The 18,811-nt window shown below is 41.7% G+C and overlaps 1 protein-coding gene across 11 annotated transcripts in view; it reads right to left on the bottom strand.

Moving 5' to 3' along the window:
* Nucleotides 1-18,111, bottom strand: part of dtnbb (dystrobrevin, beta b) — a 38,234-nt gene extending 20,123 nt beyond the window's left edge. For 7 of the 11 annotated variants that reach the window (XM_061744376.1, XM_061744383.1, XM_061744377.1 and 4 more), the window contains exons 1-10: nucleotides 17,899-18,111; nucleotides 16,140-16,186; nucleotides 14,032-14,139; nucleotides 13,704-13,784; nucleotides 13,390-13,603; nucleotides 9,728-9,813; nucleotides 9,184-9,338; nucleotides 8,974-9,079; nucleotides 8,288-8,454; nucleotides 5,686-5,810 (exon numbers count right to left, since the gene is read on the bottom strand). In XM_061744376.1, coding sequence (XP_061600360.1) covers nucleotides 5,686-5,810; nucleotides 8,288-8,454; nucleotides 8,974-9,079; nucleotides 9,184-9,338; nucleotides 9,728-9,813; nucleotides 13,390-13,603; nucleotides 13,704-13,784; nucleotides 14,032-14,110 — 1,013 coding nt within the window. In that variant the 5' untranslated portion in view covers nucleotides 14,111-14,139; nucleotides 16,140-16,186; nucleotides 17,899-18,111. Of the gene's footprint in view, nucleotides 1-5,685; nucleotides 5,811-8,287; nucleotides 8,455-8,973; nucleotides 9,080-9,183; nucleotides 9,339-9,727; nucleotides 9,814-13,389; nucleotides 13,604-13,703; nucleotides 13,785-14,031; nucleotides 14,140-14,569; nucleotides 14,663-16,139; nucleotides 16,187-17,898 lie in introns of those variants that run through there. The other 4 variants (XM_061744379.1, XM_061744378.1, XM_061744382.1 and 1 more) reach the window with 4 other exon arrangements.
* Between the last annotated feature and the right edge of the window lie 700 nt (nucleotides 18,112-18,811).

Here is an 18,811-nt window from a genome sequence, read left to right as displayed (position 1 = left end):
AAGTCTGATGGTGCCTCACACACACACACACACACACACACACACACACACACACACAAACACACACACACACACACACACACACACACACACACACACATTCCCCTTATTTTCGACAAGGGAGGATGCACGACTGCTTTCAATCGCCCACAAACGGCGACCGTGGTGTCCCGCTGGCGCTCCCGCTTCCTCGAGAGGTTGTCACTGCCCCATAAAGATCCAAAGGGTGGTGCTTTACGGCGTGAATTATATGTCTGTTCTGTCTTTTTTTTTTTACTGCCACTGAAGTCATTTGTATTGAGAATTTATAGAAACAGGGGAGAATATTTTTAAAACTGGTGAAAATGAGAGGCTGAAGCTGGAAATAATGCTAAATACTGTAAGATGCCTGTTTTGACTTCTTGGTTTATTGTCGTACTTCGATTGTTTTGGGAGAAGCCGTTCGAGCTCTGACGAGGAGACGCCAAGCAGCCTCCTCCATTTTAAAGTTTCTGGGACAAACAATCCCGAACCTATAACTCCTCTTCAAAAGACAAATCCCCACGAATCACGCTGACAGTTCGAGCCGAGACACAAAAATCTTTGCTCTCAAATGCCAGTTAATATTTCAAAACAGCATGAAAATAGCGACACTCTTTGCCTGGAGACGATGTGAGGGGGGGCCTCGCGTCCAGGAGTTGTGATCAGACCTGGCGGCGGCGGCTCTAACCTGATTCTGCCACTATCACTCACTCACAGGGACTTCATCACACTCGGACTCACCTGAGACATGGTGCAGGTTTCCACTATGAAATCACACCTCTACACAGATAACGATGATCAGGAACGGCAGGAGGCTTCGGCACTTTGAGGATACCGGGAGTATACTCCTCTCGCTCTTATGTGGCATCAATAAAAATAAAGCAGTGTTGAATAAAAGCGGGGCCTTGGCAGTGCTCCTGCACTAATTATCCGAGGGATGTCTGAGGAAAGATTTCCAGGAGCCAGAGACGGGAGCGATGTGCCGATGATTACTCCACCCATAATTTCTTTGAAATAGGTCATTAAGTATGGGAGTGATTCAATTAGTGCCAGCTCTCCTTTCCGTTGGCTGCAAATTGGGAAGAATTCAAAACTTGTAAGCCGGATCGTGTACAGTACTCCAAGATAAATCTACGTCTAGCTGGAATAAATGTGCAGGTTTTGTATTTGTGGGAATACACAAATGATCATTACGCTCAGAGGACTTTGTAGATGGATTTCAAAACAAACTACATGAACAAAGCCATGTTAAAAGCTAAAAGTTAAAGCGCGTTTCATATAGCTTTAGAGGAATAGATGCATCCATCTATTTTTGTGTCACTCCTCCAAAGGGTCACTCCCCCCGCCACCTCGCTCTACAAGGGAGACACCAAGATACTTCCCAAGCTGTTGGCCATCTCATCCCAGACCTCAAAACCATCTCCCCTGGTGGACCAAACCACGTCAGCTGGCCTCTTTCAACGTGGACGAGCAGCGACGACTCTGAGCGCCTCCCAGAATGACGTGCTTGTCCTATCCCCGACCAGAGCCAAGCCACGCCTCTGAGACAGTGGCTTCTGACATCATTGAGGGCTGTGGCAGTGGTGTAGTGGGTGGAGTCGTACCCCTCCAACCAGAAGGGTTGCTGGATCAATCCCCAGCACCGTCATGCGCCAAAGTCACGGTAAATTGCCGCCAATCCCTCACAGTGAGGTAGGATAAGCTCCAACAGATGCCCATGACCCTGCTCTGGAAAAAGCAGGTATAGATAATGTATGGATAGATGATGATCAACTATGATGATCCCTATAAAAGGGGAAAAGACGGGAAAAAAAGCCGGCTCCTGCTCAAAAGCTTGGCCTCAGCGCAATATACTGTAAGCCCAAAACACTTCCTTTTTCAGCCACAGCCTTCCCCCAAACAGAGGTGGTTCAGCACTTGCACGTTTATAAATACCAAACCAGTGGAGTGGTTTGAGCATCACTAGAAAGAGCAGCCTGTCTTCCCTCCTCTATGCATCAGTCTTACCTTGAACACGACATGAAAAATGCATAAATCCTTTTACTAATCAAAGCTAAGCAGATGTTTTGCAGAACTGACAGATATGAGAGTGCATCAGAATTCCCATTTGTCATATTTTAACATTCTGATGGGTCTTAGCAGCTAAATGATTCGTTTTCAGCGCGAGTGCCTTTCCCCTCCACGCACGTTACCATTAATTTGCCAGTGTATCTTTCTGTCACTTGGAAAATAAGCACATTTAAATATAGAAACATTAATCTGAACCAAATTAAGACGAGCAATCGCTGGTAAATATGTATTTTGAAAGGATGTCAGGTTGAAATGCATCTCTTCAGATGAGAGGCACCGCTTCATCGCCGCACAAACAAAGATGTAGGCTGAGTTTATTTTGACAAGAGGAAGCAGATTTTTGCAAACGCCCACGCTGCGATGGGATGGAGACTCACAGATACTGAAACAAACAACAAAGGTAAACTGTTAAATATGTTTTCCTAGAGAGCCGCCAGCCCTAAAGTGCCATCTGGAGGCTGTGAGAATCCACTCAGACTTTTACAATCTGAAGGAAGAAACCTTCCTGAGGAAGTTACTGTTCCCATAATGATACACGTGTCATGTGACCATCCCTGTTATTCCGACCTTATAATCAATAACTCCCCCGTCTCATTCTTTCACAGCTCCGACAGAGATTATGTTGGTGCGTAATGATCAATTACGCACGCTACAGGTGACGCCGCCGCATGAGAAACAAGTTTGTTGACGGGCTAAGGGGGCGTGTCTGTGTAAGTGAAAAAAGTGCGGCTAAAAGAAGTTAAAAGTGACAAAATGCCAGATCAGCTACGTAGGGCTGAAACGATTCTTCGAATAATTCGAGTAATTCGATTACAAATAAATGATCGAGGATTTTTTTCTGCCTCGAGGAATTGTTTAATTTATCTATTTATTTTTTTTTTTTTTTCGTTTAATTTCACCAGCTCAAAGCAGGTATTACGCCCGGACCACATTTAATGCGACACAACGCGCTGCCGCCGCGCACATAAAGTTAGAAGAAAGAGACGGCGGATATGTTTGGTTTTAGTAACATGCTCAGGCAATGAGTCTGCAATGGCCCAGACGGGAGACACATGTAGCTCAGTGCTTAACTTTTATTTTTAATCCACTCTATATTCTTCTGGTTGTTCTCCGATATGCTCCCCTAAAGCCTGAATTATGGTTCCGCCTTAAATCGACGCAGAGCCTACGCCGTAGCTGTTGTAACGCGGAACCATAAATCAGCCTTCACCCGGTACGTACATAGGTTTCTCTAAACATCTGTCCCCGCTACAGTTTTAACTAAAAGAAAATGTGCTCCAATACAGCAGGTCTCATAATTTTATTTTGAACAACTCTAACTTAAAACGTAACTAGAACTTAAAATTTGCTTGACACAAATGAAAGTTCAATTGAAACACGTGGGAAAAACACCTAACCTTTTAAGTGATGTGTGTTATCAGGTGTAATGGCATTTTTAGGTTAGAAATAAGAACATTTCTTGGTAAGATCCTTAGTTATTTGAGTGAAGGCAGTGAATTTGGTCAACTGGTGTAAGTTCAGAGTTTTTAAATGCACAGCCATGAACCTACTGTATTATATAATTTAGTCTTGATGTCAATTAACATCTAACATCTTATGTATATTTATAATCGCTCTTTAACTAAACAAAAATATGTTTTATCCGATTACTCGATTAATCGATGGAATTTTCAGTAGAATACTCGATTACTAAAATATTCGATAGCTGCAACCCTACAGCTACGAACAAATGAAACCGCTGAATTTGATTTCGAATAAGACTAAAATCAAAGAAGAGTCGTGAAGAAAAACTTGCTTTTTGAGAGAGATTGTGAATTATTGTACTCTTACCACTGCTGAGCATCCAGAAGTTGAAACTAGCGTAAAAATACGATAACTATCATCCATCTGGCAACAATTGTGAGGCGCGGAGGTTTCAACTTTGCTATTTTGATGTAACGAAATCAATAAAAAGAAAAGACAAATCAAATTGAACAAGATTACCACAGAAAAATAATTAACTTTTAATGAACTGAAACATGTGTTTCATTTTAAAGAACTCTGTTGCATAATTTTCTTTATAGGATTTTTTTTTTTTTTATAGGACTGTTCTTGTTTTATCAAAGTTCAAATGTTCCTCCATGTTGATTTTCTGTCTCTTTATTAGGATAGGAACAGAAACACGATGTTAGGTGTTATATTAGAGGCAGCTTTGTAGTACTTCATCCAGTAATGTCATTTGGACTAAGTTCACGACATGTGACTCCACGACAACACTGAGAGGTATAACCACGTATTATCCATATTTGTAGTAACTGGCACCGGCCCTAAAACAAGCTGGATATGTATGTTAACAAAATAAAACCACACAATGATCAGAACAAAATGACTCTAGTCCCTCAGAACCAAGAGCAGATTTAAGTGTTTTTTCAAACGTGGGTAGGAAATGTTGGAGAAACGAGAAGAGAAGGCAAGAATCTTATAAAGTACAACCCGCTTCCTTCAAACTTGCAAGGGGCAAGTCCTTTTCAACGAAGAAAAACGGGTCGACAGACCAGACAAAGGTCCGATAATTGTCTTACGACTGGATGGTCTTTTTTTTGGTCAGAATCAACCGAGTCGGCGACGTGATTTTGCGTCACACAACCTCTCATCTCTCCGCTGGTTGAGATAACTTGACGGTTTTACTCTGAAAAGTGATGAATTGTAAATGTATGCAAATATCAACTCAATTCCAAATGCACAAGAAGTTAGGACTCAATGCTAAACCCCCCCGGAAAAAAACCACGTCCTCCTGCCAGTGGGCCGAGCCAGGACGTGGGAACTAATTTGGTGCTGATGGTATCTATCGCCCGGTAAAACAGAAAATCACGTATCAATGTCGTGTTTGTTTTCCTGGCATCCACCGCGCTACTCTGCTCGCTATCAATTACTCACTGACACTCGCCGGCAGCGGGAAAAACATCTACAGAGAGCTGGGATTTACGCTCGTGATGGGAATATAAATCAGGATCTTGCTGTAACATATCCTATGGGAAATATGAGAAAGTTGAGAGATTTCCTGTGATCATGTTCCCGCCACGAGACAACCAAGGGCATTAATCACTTTCTCTCTTTTCTTTTCTTAATCAGCAGCATTATTATATTTTCTCTACGCAGGAACCAAAGATGGAGCAGGGGGGAGTGGCCACAGCGATGCGTAGATGTGTGTCAGCGACGGAGCCGATTATGGAAAGCGGACTCTTTATTCCGACTGAAATGTAAATGAGAGGTTGGAGATGGCAGCAGAATGTGATGCATTCGCCATAATGACTTCCAGGAGCCTCGGAAACCTGCAGTCTGAGATTTACGGTGCTGTCCCCCCTTCTCACTGCCAACAGATGATGAGGATGACTAAGCTGAGCGGCCACTGAACCCGGCTAGCAAATAATCAGCAGCCGGACATCTTACTGAGGTGGCCTGCCATCAGTCATGAGGTGATGGCGGGAATGGAGAGATGGGAGCCGTTACACGACGGGAACAGACTATAGATCATGAGCACATTGGCCACCGATGCGCCGTTAATCAGCAGACCAGTGGGACCTAGGTAGCTAATGCACTGGGAATGGCACTTACACGGTGTGGGTGAGCTCCTGCGGTCGCTCGGCCTGCTCGGGGAACACGGGATGCGGCGGCTCTCCGATGGGGACGCAGCCCAGAGATTTACTGATTGCGTGGCTCAGCTTTTTGGCTGGAGACTTCTGTGAGGGGGGAGAGGGGACGGGGGTGGGGGCAGGACAAACAGAGTATCCGTCACCATGTGGGCATGTCATTGACGTTGAATATGTAGACAAGAATTTCAGCCGCCGAAGAAGGCGTTTACATAACCAGCCAGGTTGATGCAGTGTTTACTCGGCTCCGCCGCGGGTCCTGCTTACTAAGTGAGGGATTCTCTCTGCTGCAGGCGCTTGCCCTGCCCCGGGGGCCAACCTGCCCTCGAGCCACCACGGCATGAATAAAAGACAAGATGGGGCCGCATTCACGTCGCATTGCATGTACGGGAGGAACGGGGACAGGTTCCAGTACCAGACTGGAAGATTAATGTGTTAGTTATCTAAAAGGATGAAGCTTAAAAACTCACTTGCAATTGCAAAGTTAATAGAAAAGTTCTTCTAAAATAGACTTATGATTATAGACGGTCTTAGTATTCGGTAGCTAGAACCTCACACCTGCTATTTATCAGAAATATCATGGTTCAACAACTTGTAGATTAACTTTTAGCTGGAATCATTTTCTGCATGACTTTATAAAGCTCTAACACCACTCTTTTCTTTCCTACAGTTCATGAGATTTTTTTGCATTTGGTTGTGAACAGCTCTGGTGGGACACTTCTGGGAAATGTGTTTAGCTCAAGGATCGTTCCAAAGTAAAGTCCCTCAGAGGTTTGAACTCAGCTGCGGCTGACCCTCTTAAAGGAAACAAACAGGCACATAGCATTAGTCCTGCTGAATTAACTGTACATTTTTCGTCTCTGCCGTGATTTCTGTGGAGTGCACGAGGGCATCGCTCTGCCACAAGCACTTGTAAAGACTGCTGGAGTGTAAAGCGCCCTCAGGCCATCGAAACGCAGTTCGGATGGGAGATTATGCTGCGTTCATGTCACGTTGCATGTATGGAGTTATATAACAATATAAAGGTTAAACGTTCACTTACAGTCACAAAATAACAATATAAAACATCCACTAAATTTGAGTGCTATAATAACACTACCCTGATATAAAACAAAAATAACGTAGCCACTTTAAATTAAAACCACTGAGTAAATCAAAGTAAATAACTTGTTATGATTGATGTCCTTCAGGAGAACCTTTGATACTTCCTACTTTGCATTTTCCAGCAAATCTACCTAAATCCCTGGTGATTAAATTATGCCCCTTGGGCTCTCTCCATAAAAGGAACAATAAAAACGATGCTGGTTGATGTCGGTGGGTAACTAGCTCAAGCCCACATCACAGAATGATCGTAAACGCGTCTCTGGGAGTGACGTCACCGTCTCGGTGGTTCACACCTGCAGGTTTCCTAGTGGCCAGCAGGGGGAGACGTGCGTCCTTGACAGGTAGAAGTCGACATGAAAATAAGGCTGGGAGAAGATGATCTGATCTTTGTCATCTCTTCACAATATGATGATTATTTTGTAAATGATGGTTCTATTTTGAGCAAAATAAAGAATACAGCTGCTTGCTGTTGAGCTGAAATCAGTACTACAAGCCACTGGTTCTTCTATGGATGTACTCAAATCTTTTATGTTATATTCTTCTCACCTAATCTTGAGTGGTGACTTAAAACAAGATGTTCTCCGACACAGCTCAGATTAATCTCGATCAGGAAGTGTCCATCATATCATAAACAGGAAATTATGCCGCGATAAAGCGCTGCACTACTAGAAATTATTGCATCTCCTCTCTCCTGGCATTGTTGCTCTGCAGTGAAAATCTGTTTTAACATCTATTAGTCCTCAACATACTCATAAAATCAGAGTTAAGTCCAGCTACTTGTATTTTTCTTGGCTCCGGGGTTCTAAACATCTGTGGCCGGCACATGGCTCAGCGTCGAATGCTCACGTGGAGCATCCAGGGATGTTTCCCTGCAGGTTTCTGCATCAGTGAGATGTTGGGGCATACATTTAGCTTAAAGGGACATTCCAGAGTTCAAACAAGCCTACATCTATTATTAGATTAGTGTTTCAGTATTTAGTTTCTGAAATCTTTCATGATACCGTCTTTGCAGGAGGTTTGGTGAAAAACCCATCTACCTGCCATACTGCAGGTGACGAATGTGGATGGTTTCTGCAGATCCGAGCCGGCGTCGTGTGTGATGCATTCGGGCCTGTCTTTCACGTCCCGAGGCGACGAGAGAAGTCATTTTCTCCCACGCATGATCCGAGGGGATAAGGAATGGAAGCGGGATCCGGCGCGTATCGCTTCCCTTGTTTCAATTTATACCGTAATGATCGAACTTCGGGGCGATGCAGCAACACTGTAGATTCAGTCAATTATAATTTAATCTCCAAACTGAGTTAAAAAACCCATAAAAATCGCTCTGAAAGAACATTAAATGTTTGGAGGCGACTGCTCTACTGTAAAATCATTCCCCTCTCTCTGAGAGATATCGACTTTTGAATCACATAGAGAGAAGAAACGATGTAAAACTGATTTCTTTCTTCATTTTTTTTTCTTACCCAAGATGAGTGCTCCTTCATTTGGTGCTGGTTGCTATGGGGACCGTTGGCATGTCCGCGCCAGAAGCAGCTCTGACAGAGCTGGTAGCCGTGGCACTGTTGGCACCGATACCGGAAACCCATCATGCTCTCGCTCCGGCAATAAGAACATTCCACCGGATGGAAGACTGAAAGCAGATGTTGCGTCAGAGCTGCCATGTCTTTCACTTCCAGAGTCACCATCAAAAACATCTGCAAGACCTCAGAGCCTCAGAGGCCGAGCGGCTTTGCTCTGGAGCCAAACGATGAAACACGTGGACCACAGAGCTGCTTAGCGTTACTTTACACTTCAAACCGGTATGTGTCTGACTCAACTACGTCTATCTGACGCCTTCGGAAGCCGCTTCAGAGATAGAGGACGACAGATGACACTGTTGCAGATAAAAGCAGCCGTTCTTTCACTTCTTCTCTCGTCTCTTGCTTGTGAAGGTTTAATCTAAATTGTAATTGCTCTGAGGTCTAAAAGGCACATTAAATGTCAAATATGTCACCAAAAAATACCAAATAAAGTAAAAAAACAGTGAAAATTTCTGCAGCAGGACAGAAACAGAACTCAACGCTCTTATCTGTTTGCTTGGTTGAACCCAGGTGGCGATCGGCAGTGTGTACGGTGCACATAGATGCGGGTAAATCAAAGTTTAACTCACCATTTTCAACATTAGCAAGTCGGTGCATGAGCGGCAGCCACACGAGACACTGGGGGGGAGGATCTGCCATCAACACATCCAAAAAGGTGTTCAGCATGATCTTCTTCTGGAGGCAAACAGAAACCGACGTGAGTTCAAGGGGCTTCAGAAACCAGACGGCTCTCACCTTTTGCTCAGGTAAACCTGAGGCCGGCTGCATCCGCCGCCTACCTGCTGAGGGAAGCACATCCGCACCGAGTGCTCCGTGTAGCCGAATGACGGGCCCTCGAACACGGCCGTGGGGAGTTTCAACACCTCCCGGAGGAACTGATCGAACTTCGCAAACACCATGACTCCACTCGAGTCGGAGATCTGTGAGAAGATATCTGAGAGACGGCAAATGTCAGGCTTTATTTTTAGCCAGCACGGCTTTTGACATTTGTGTTGACGGAAACTGTTGGCGGCCGGTACACAAACAAGCTCACCGGATAATTTAATGTATGTGCATTTAAAGTACATGGACCTCAGGCGTATGTCCCAACAGCGCCCCTGCGTGGTTGACTTCAACAACCACATTAAGCCTTTCGTCGTAAAAGGATCCAAAACATGGTACATTACAATCGGCCACAACACTAAAAGCACCTGCGTGAACTATAAACGGCTTTGACCAGTTTGACCAGGTGACTGGATCTTTGTGGGCAGACATCTCAAAGCAGCAGGATGCAGGTTTTCAGAACAGAGCGGTGTTTGGAGTGTGAGACAAAGTTGTACTTACAGCGCAGTTTGTCCACAATTTTCCCTCCACACATCGTTGCCAGCATGGCTTTCATGGAGAAAACGGTCAGCTTCCCGTGGCTTTCACTGAGGAGTGAGAGGAGACGTGACGTCATAATGTTTCATTAACATTTAGTTTGAGAAAGAAACAAATTAAAATAGGTTCAATTTCTTTAGTTACTGCTTTTATCGAGCTTTTGGACTAATTTGGGAAAACTGTTTGAGCTCCTGAGATTCGCCCCAAAAGAAAAAAAAAAAGAAAGTAAGATTTTAACAATATTTTACAACTCTTAAAAAAAAATAAAGCAAAAAATTCAAAGTTAAAAATCTTTTTTTTTTCCTTATCAGCTTCATTTAATCTATTTATTTACATAGATTTTTTCCATTTTTTTCTGCAACCAATTCTAAGAAAAGTTGGAACAAAGACAGCTGAATGTTAGCTAAGATAAGAAGATAAAATATTGACATTTCTCCAGACATGTAATTAGTACTGACAGGAATTATAATGATGTTTTTGTGTAAAAGTAGTATACATAAGAGGCTGATTGTTTGAAGAGCAACACAATCATTTAAATGTTTAACCCTTTAATCCTTAATCATCAAATAAGACAGAAAATCCTAATAAAAAAAAAAATTCTTATTATATAGTGAAATTAATTAAAGGACAAAAATGTCTTTAATAGTTTTCTAATTCATATTTTTTTGTATCTCTATGAATACACTGGATAATTTTATTTATTTATTTTAGATTTTTAGATTTGTTTTATAAAATTTAAAAGATTTTTTTTATATTATTTAAAAACATTTGTTTGTGTTAATTCTGGGGGTGGTGCATCAGACATTAAGGGTTTCAACCCAAAGCAAATCAAACAGAACGACTGGAAGGAATTTGCATGTTTCTACTTCTACAGTTCATAATATCCTGAAATGATTCAAGAAATACAGCAGAACTTCAGTGCATAAATTAATAAAGCTCGACATTTGCAGCTTCTGATCCATCAGCACTGCCCGAGAACCATCAGTCATGAATAAATGTATCATCCTTTTTCTGATAGGTCACTGTAACAGGAAATCTCATAAATATAAAAAAAATAAAAAAAACTGAAACTGAAACTGATCAGTGTACTGATGTTGCATTGGGAGTAAAATGTCAAAAGTCATTAATTAATCCTCAGATCAAAGAGGACCTCAGAGACGCAGGTCATTATTGGCCAACTTCTCTTCTTAAAACCTTTCAAACTTGCCAAGAGGGGCCGTCTGCTTCGTTTTCAATTAATCTAGGTTTTTTCCTTCCGAGCAGAGGTAACCGAGTACATGAAAGTGCTCCCGCCTAATTCAGTTTGGACCAAAGGGACAGATAGCAGGGAAAAAACTGCTTCCTGTAATCGCAGCCCATCATTAGCTCAAAGTTTCCCAGAGATACGGGAGCATTAATAATAACGGAGCGGACCAGATTGGCCTCGCAGATAAAAGTAAACCCGGTGAATTGGTTCATGAGTGGACCGGGCAAGAGGCCAATCAATCTGAGTACGCAAGGTCCAATAATGAGGGGAAGCTTTATGGCCAATCATAAACCTCTCTGCTCCAGGATGCACAGCGTCTGGGACCTTGAGGACGCAGATAGCAGATGTTAAGAGAAGAGAGATTAAAACATCAGGTTTTAAGGTTTTTGTTCTCTTTTTTTCCTCCTAAGAATTATTCTCTCTTTATTCATGTGCAAGCCACCCCGTTGCCAAACTCTTGATGCTTATTTTTTTGGCTAGATCATTTGCACACTAACATCTGATGTACTTAGACATGGACATTATTTTTAAGGTTCAGTTTTGCTGTTTATACACCCTTTATCTGTTCTAGGATTGCATATATATGCAGCAAAAGGCTAGCAAAACCTGCATGTAAGTATCAAATCTTAAAACTTAATCAAAAAGTGTATTTTTTGTAACATTTAGTGAGTTATTAGATAGAAAATTATGTAATACACTATATTAAAGTCTCATGCATAAACTATTTAACATAAAATACATGAATTTCATGGCATTATTCCCAAATGTGGCCCCTCGAGGGCCGCTGTCGTGCATGTTTTAGGGGGTTCCCTGCTCCAACACACCTGATTCAAATGAATCATTCAAATGGATCATTAACAGACCTCAGGGACAAGTTGATGGCCATCGATTTATGCGGATTGGGTGCGTTAGAGCAGGGAAACGTGGGTTTTCACAACCTCTACAATTCAGAAGTTTATAATAACCGGATGATCTTGAATTAAATCTCCTGAGAATCAGTGAAATGTGTAAGTGAACCATAAAATTGAGCAATGCTTGAAACAAGATCAATTCCATCAGTAAGGTAGTATAGTGGGTACTCTGTCACTCTGTTACTGACAATATAAGATCTTAAAAAGGCATTTAATTTAAGCTCTATGGATCTATATCTGCAGTGTAACACTGCACAGGTTTTAGTCGTCAATGTCCCACTAGTGCTTCCTTTTCACTCATGTCTTTAAAGCTTTTTCCACAGCAGACAGTTCCAGTGGTGCAAGATGACTCCATCTTTCTCTTTTTCAGTGTGCAACATTAAAGGTAAGGTAAAGGATTTCTGAACAACATCACATCTGTTCATATTTGCACCAGAACAGCGACAAAACACTGGGAGCTAACTCCTCCCCCTTCCCATACTTCATGTGCACTCGCACAAAAACCCTCTCCATGTCAGTGATTGGCAAGATGGACGTTTGTTTTGGATTGGGGGCAGGCTGTTAGCAGAGCCCGGACTTTTGGCTTGCTCATAAAATGGGCAGCAGGTTAAATGGTGAGGGGATATTCAGTAAATGTGACAAAAATCGTTTTTGGTTAGAAACTGCTTACCCTACCTTTAAACACCTACACAAAATTACACTCAGCACTTTAAATCACACCACGATTACTCTATCACAGATAGTTCTGATAAACTCGGGGCTTCCTTTTCAGTTCATCCTGTTTTTTTAGTTTTAGTTTTAAATGTAATCAATTTTAATGCCGCACTTTGTTGTTGCGCTGGTATGTGTCTATTGCTGCAACACTGGATAACTTATGGGACCTGCACATTTTAAATCTCCAACAAAAGAATGTGTCAAGAAGATGTATGCTTTTCTATTCAGGAAAGCCAGATAAAGTTTATCAATCTAGACTAATGCATTTGGAGACCATCTATTATCCATTATCTATTCCCAGTTCTGCCAACTCAAGGTCATGACGTTTCTGCCGGAGCCCATCCTGGCTCTCCTCGGGCAAAAGGGTATATTTTTAAGACATTCCTTCAATAAATAGCACATTTGAAAATATTTAATCTTCTATTCTTTATGTAATAAATCATTTAACAAACCACTGGTAGAGCATTGATTAGCTCATGTCTGTCTTAAGTGATACTTTCACTCGGGTCTGTGATGTCACAGAATCCTACAAATCTGAGCTGCTCACTGAATAACATTATTTTCAGAATGAGGCAGCCACAAACAAAGTGAAATGGTGGCATTATGTTGGGTTTTTTGAGTTGGAAGCCGCTTAAGAACCCAAATATATACCATCAAACGCATGAAATGTGACCCTTATCATTACATGTCCTCTTTTATAGTCTATGTGTTGTCTTTGTGTTATTCCTGTGCATGGACCACCCCGGGGCCCTTACCTGTCGTAGGTGGCTACCATGAAGTTGAGCAGCAGGCCGATCGACTGCTCCACATTGATCTGGTGGGTGGTGGGCAGGCGCTTGTTGAGCTGGTAGTAGATGGACGACAGAATAGTCTCCAGCCGTGACACATTGATCTCAGCGTTGTAGTCCAAAGTGTTGAGCCCGTTGTCACGAAAGGCTTCGATCATGTTCCAGACGTCCACCAGGTGAACTGAGGGGCGGACGGGTGTGGAGGACAACAGACAAAGTCTCATTATTTCAGTCGGCATCCATGTTGCAGCAATTTCATACAGACATCCGGGTGCTCTTACGGTTGCATCTCTTTTGGACAAACCGTAGTTTGCAGGCGGTCCTATAAGTTGATAGTCTGATGACATCAAAGTTTTGAGCTCCTATAAAGTAAAACAAAAAAAGATTAGCCACAATTCACTCTCAGATAAGAGCAAAAGCATTGAAAGATTGATGAAATGAAATAAAACACAACCAGCCTTAGTGAAGGCACATTTAAGCATGATCACCGTCCTTGTGTGGGAGGTATTATATGTGTAAGAGACCACGCATCTCCTGCGCGACTTGGAGCCAGTCAAAGAATCCCACGAGCCGACTGAATAAGTGAAAAGAGATTTCTAAGTCACTCACTCATTTCCATGAAGAGCTGCCTCTTCTCCACCATGGCCTTGCCTCGTTTGCTGCCCTCCTCGATCATCCTGTGGCACATCAAACACAAGAGCGCACGTGGCCCTCACTCTTGAGGCAGCAGCGTGGTAACAAATGCAACACAAGTACGTTTTTACTTGAAACTGCAGTAGATAAATGCGCCACACGAGAAATGAGTCAGACTTTCATCCGTGCAGCAAGTGATGGCGTTACATGGTGGTTATAAGTCAACGGCACTAAATCTGCTCCTGAATATTATAAGGTTTTTTTTCTTTTATAATTTACCCCACAAATATGGGACCGTAGTAGAGATCGTGGAGCATTGTCCTTACATCAAACTGTGCTGGCATTGATTATACTCACACAAAGAGTTGGTGGGAAATGTGAAATTTAAATAAAAACAGAATGCCATCAATTACAATTCCCACACATAATCCAGTAAGTTACAACAAATGCATGTCAAATATAAAAAAATAAATAAATAGACAACAATTTATGATCACCAGTGAACCTGACATACATGTTTTTGGGCTGTGGGAGGAGGCCGGAGTAACCGGAGGAAACCCACGCAAGGACAGCTCGCTGAGAGGCACAGGGTGTATCTGCGTGTATCTGCCAAGTCTAAATAAAAATAGTCATAAATTCAGGTCTGCCTCCGGATTGACATCAAAAGTTAACCCACTTCTAAGATGTCCCTTTAGTGGTAAAAAAAAAATTTCATGCAAGGCAATCCAAAACTTTTCATGCAATAAACAGGATTTCAGCAACTCAGGAGCCCCAGGTTTCTTTTCTTATATTTATCAAACGTTTTTCTTTCAGTCAGCGACAGGTTTGCCCAGTTTAACACCTGAACTCTTTCATGACGAGGCCATGCTGTTGTAAAATTTGGAGAAGTTTATTGGGCATTATGCTGAAATAAGCAATTTAAAAAAAAAAATGTATTTAACCTTTATTTATCCAGGAATTATCCCATTGCGATTAAAATCTATGCCTTCTTTGTAAAATGTGTAATCTGGATGGTGGTGCATGTTACAAGAAAACCTATGAAAATGTATACATATCATTTGAGTTTACCTGTTCGATAAGAAAATATTAATCAACAGTTATGGATGCAGGTTTTTAAACTTTGTCTTGATGAAAAGCTTTTGGAATAGAAGATCATTTATATTTAATTTTATTCTTTTGTTGTTACATTCTTGCTGACATCAATTTCAACATCAGCATACATTAAAAACATTTTTTTTTTTAAACTGACATTTAAAAAAAACTGACTTGAAATATGAACATAAATAGCATGAAAAATTAGTCTTCAATTTGTTTTATTGCATCCTGCTGTTTTAAACAATTTTCTGAACATCCAAGGAAGTTTTCAAGACAAGGTCAGAGCAGAAAGGGACTAAATTTGAAAAGAAAAGCTTAAGATATTTGCGTTACTCATCATATAACGCATTAGCTTAGCTTTGCATAAAAATTGGAGCTCATTATTTAATGTATATAAGAATTAAAAAAGAGCCAACTAACTAGCCTCTGCTAATCTACTGTACCTGCATTTAGCCTCATTTTGCTCACCAGTTAGCATGGGAGTCATACTTTGGAGCAAAACAATTACTTAAAAACAGCACTCGTAATTTATTCAGCAATAAACTAAGCTGCTGAATGAAAGATTAAGCTGTTGTCCAGATTTTGAGGCTGACAAACCGAATCACAGTTCAGTTTTGACTTGAAAAGAAAATAAGCTTTTGCAGAATTTTCATTGGCTTACAAAATCAAATTCACCTCCCTTTGAAATGATTTTTTCAAAATGTCCTTGGGATCTTTTAATATTGTGGAACAATTTCTTCGGAGTAAGTTAGTGCTAACTTTGCTCTCTAACATTTTTTTAAACCACAACCTTTCCTTTCAATATAAATTAAAAAGGTACTTTTTATCAGTTGAAGATATTTCTCAATAAACTGCAAGAATGTGTGCAAATAAATCTTCAGAGGACCATTTTGTGTTCAATGTATGACATTTGATTTTAATTTTTACTGTAAAAATGATACTGTATGTCCTGTGTGTCTGATTTTTATAAAGACTTTAAACGGACTTACCTGCTGCTGACTAAATGTCAAACAAAGTGAAGCTCCCAACGTCGACCCTATGAAGGAAGAGACATTAAAAAGTTAATAAACTAAAGGGTTTCTTTTGACTTGATTTCACCATTACTGAGAGATAAGCTACTGAGTGCTGACCAAATGTAGTCGACTGTTAAGTCAGAACATTTCGGTGGTAATGTCAATTCCCCGTGACATCCCCGCTCAGCAGAGACTGCATCCTGTGGGCTAATGACACCGACTGAGCTGCACAAGAACCACTTAACGATGACGGACACAGAGCACATTAAGGACGGCCAGTGAGGGATGACCTCTGAACCACGAGATGCGAGCGCCGCGGACATGTCTGGATCACATGGATGCTTCTTTGCTTCTGCTACCCTCAGGAGGACTTTTACTTTCATTTGGCATCAAGACTTGTTTTACTGGCGCTCATGTCACAATGACATTGTTTTGACAGTCATTCATTTGCGATTCTAGCACTCTTGGTGCTTATTTATTCCTAAAACAGTTGGTATTATGATCAGGATGCACCCAATTCAGTTTCAGTGGCAAATAATTTGTTGATTTTTGATAAAAATGTTCAATAAAATGTATATGACAAACAAATGTAAAACAGAATTACTGGGAAAAAAAGGAAATTGTAAGCAACATGAATTCAAACAGCAAAATGTGCTGCTTTTAGTCCATTTTTGAGCTATTAGCAGCTCAGTGGGAGTTAACTGGTCCAAATCAAGGACGCACAGGGCAACAGAAGCACTTGAAGATCCTTTGGAGACAATCAGCTCAATTGCATAATAAACAGGGATGTAAGGAGAACACAACACATTTTTCATGAGGAATCAGAGAGGCGCTGCTGCACTGTACAACACATTTGCTATGCAGTGGGAGACCCAGTAGGCACAAGTCAGCATTATAACACAAAGGTTTATTGTCAACATTCATCCTATAAAGTTACTATTGGCTACCGGGATTCAGCGTTGGCTGCAAATGCTGATTATTTTATGCCAGATAAGGAAACAAGTTTTTTTTCTTTTGTATCATTCATGGGAATTAATGACTGACTACTTATTCAGATCACAACCAGTGATATCACTGTAATAGAAGTGGGTTTTTTTTTTACCAAGTGTATTAATTCACATGCGCTTAAAATAATCACAGATTTTCCTAAAATAAATAAAAATGCAATAAAAAAAAGAAAAAAGTAGGTGTTTGTTCCTAATAATGAGGCCAGTGAAGGTTCACAGTGTAACCGCACCTTCAGCTGGGAGGTAATGACAACATCCTTTGACGCCAGTCAACATAAGGACTCGGTTACTGCAGTATCCCCTCGCTGCTGATATCATCCACTTCATCTTTCCCACCAACCTCCATCTATTCACTCCGAGCAGTACCGCAATACTTAAACATCACTCCCGGAGCGACGAGGGCAGCGCGCACGCAGCCATATTGCTGTTTTAACTGCCTAATTTATCTTATTTCCGCAATTGTGTGTCGTGATGTTTCGATTTTTCTTACGTTGACAAAAAAACAATGACAATCCTGCAGTTCTTTTCAAAAATACCCTCAGTTTTTCTCGAGTCAAGCATATAAACTGGCCTTTACCAGAGGAAAAGCCACGCAGGCTGCGTTTAGAGCATCATCCCCATCGGCAGCAGCAGCATCATCAGATTGGGAGGATAAGTCGTCCAGGGTGAATAAGAGGAGGAGGAGGATGAGGAGGGGGTTCATCCGTGTTTAACAGCCGCACTCTCACCTTTGATAAATCCACGTGTCCAACCTTACAGTTGTCGTCGCGAAGAACACCAGCTCGGACCATCCATCATCGTATTTCAGTCTCCTCTCCCGTCTCAGCCGCCGTCAGTCTCGGCAACTGCGGTTGTAGCCGCACGTAGGAACGTACGAGCGCCGCGCTCCGCTCGGCATCATCAACGGCGGCGCGGCAGAGCGGCGGCGCGGCAGCGCGGCAGAGCGGCAGAGCGGCAGAGCGGCGGCGCGCAGATGCCATGCGCGGACACCTACTACACTCTACGCATGTGCGCACGCTCGTTCGTTAACCTCCTGAAACCCAATGTTCTGCTATTTTTTTGCTGCTTTGCCAAAAAATGCTACCTAATGGTTTTTTTCTACCTTTGTAGAGCTACAATTTTACTGTGTTTTACTCCCTAGCCCAGTGGTCCTCAACCTTTTTTCAGTGATGTACCCCCTGTGAAATATTTTTTTAGCCAAGTACCCCCCAACCAGCGCAAAGCACTTTTGGTTGTAAAAAAAAAAGACCTTAAACAAAGCACTGTGCCATTAGTAACTGATTTATTAAACATAAAAATATTGCTGCTATGCTTCAACCATGACTCCATCGTTGGTCCAAGTGATTGACAGGTGAAGCCAGGTGGCATTTGACAGGTTAGGTGGAACCATCCTGGTGTGGGGGATACTCTGCGGTTTTAGGATAATAAGTTGAATAGCCTACTCCTGAAGATAAAATTCATTTTATGAATTTAGACTTATATTTTCCTCAATTATTTATGAAATATTTATTTTTAAAGGATTTTTGCATGGATGCTACTTTTTAAATATATGTATATTTTAAAATATCACGTACCCCCTGTAGCGCCTTCACGTACCTCAGGGGTACGCGTACCCCCATTTGAGAACCGTCTGCCCTAGCC

The sequence above is a fragment of the Cololabis saira genome, chromosome 16 (assembly GCF_033807715.1).
Source record: "Cololabis saira isolate AMF1-May2022 chromosome 16, fColSai1.1, whole genome shotgun sequence".
Taxonomy (NCBI): Eukaryota; Metazoa; Chordata; class Actinopteri; order Beloniformes; family Belonidae; genus Cololabis; species Cololabis saira.
This window is presented reverse-complemented; position numbering and strand designations above follow the sequence as displayed.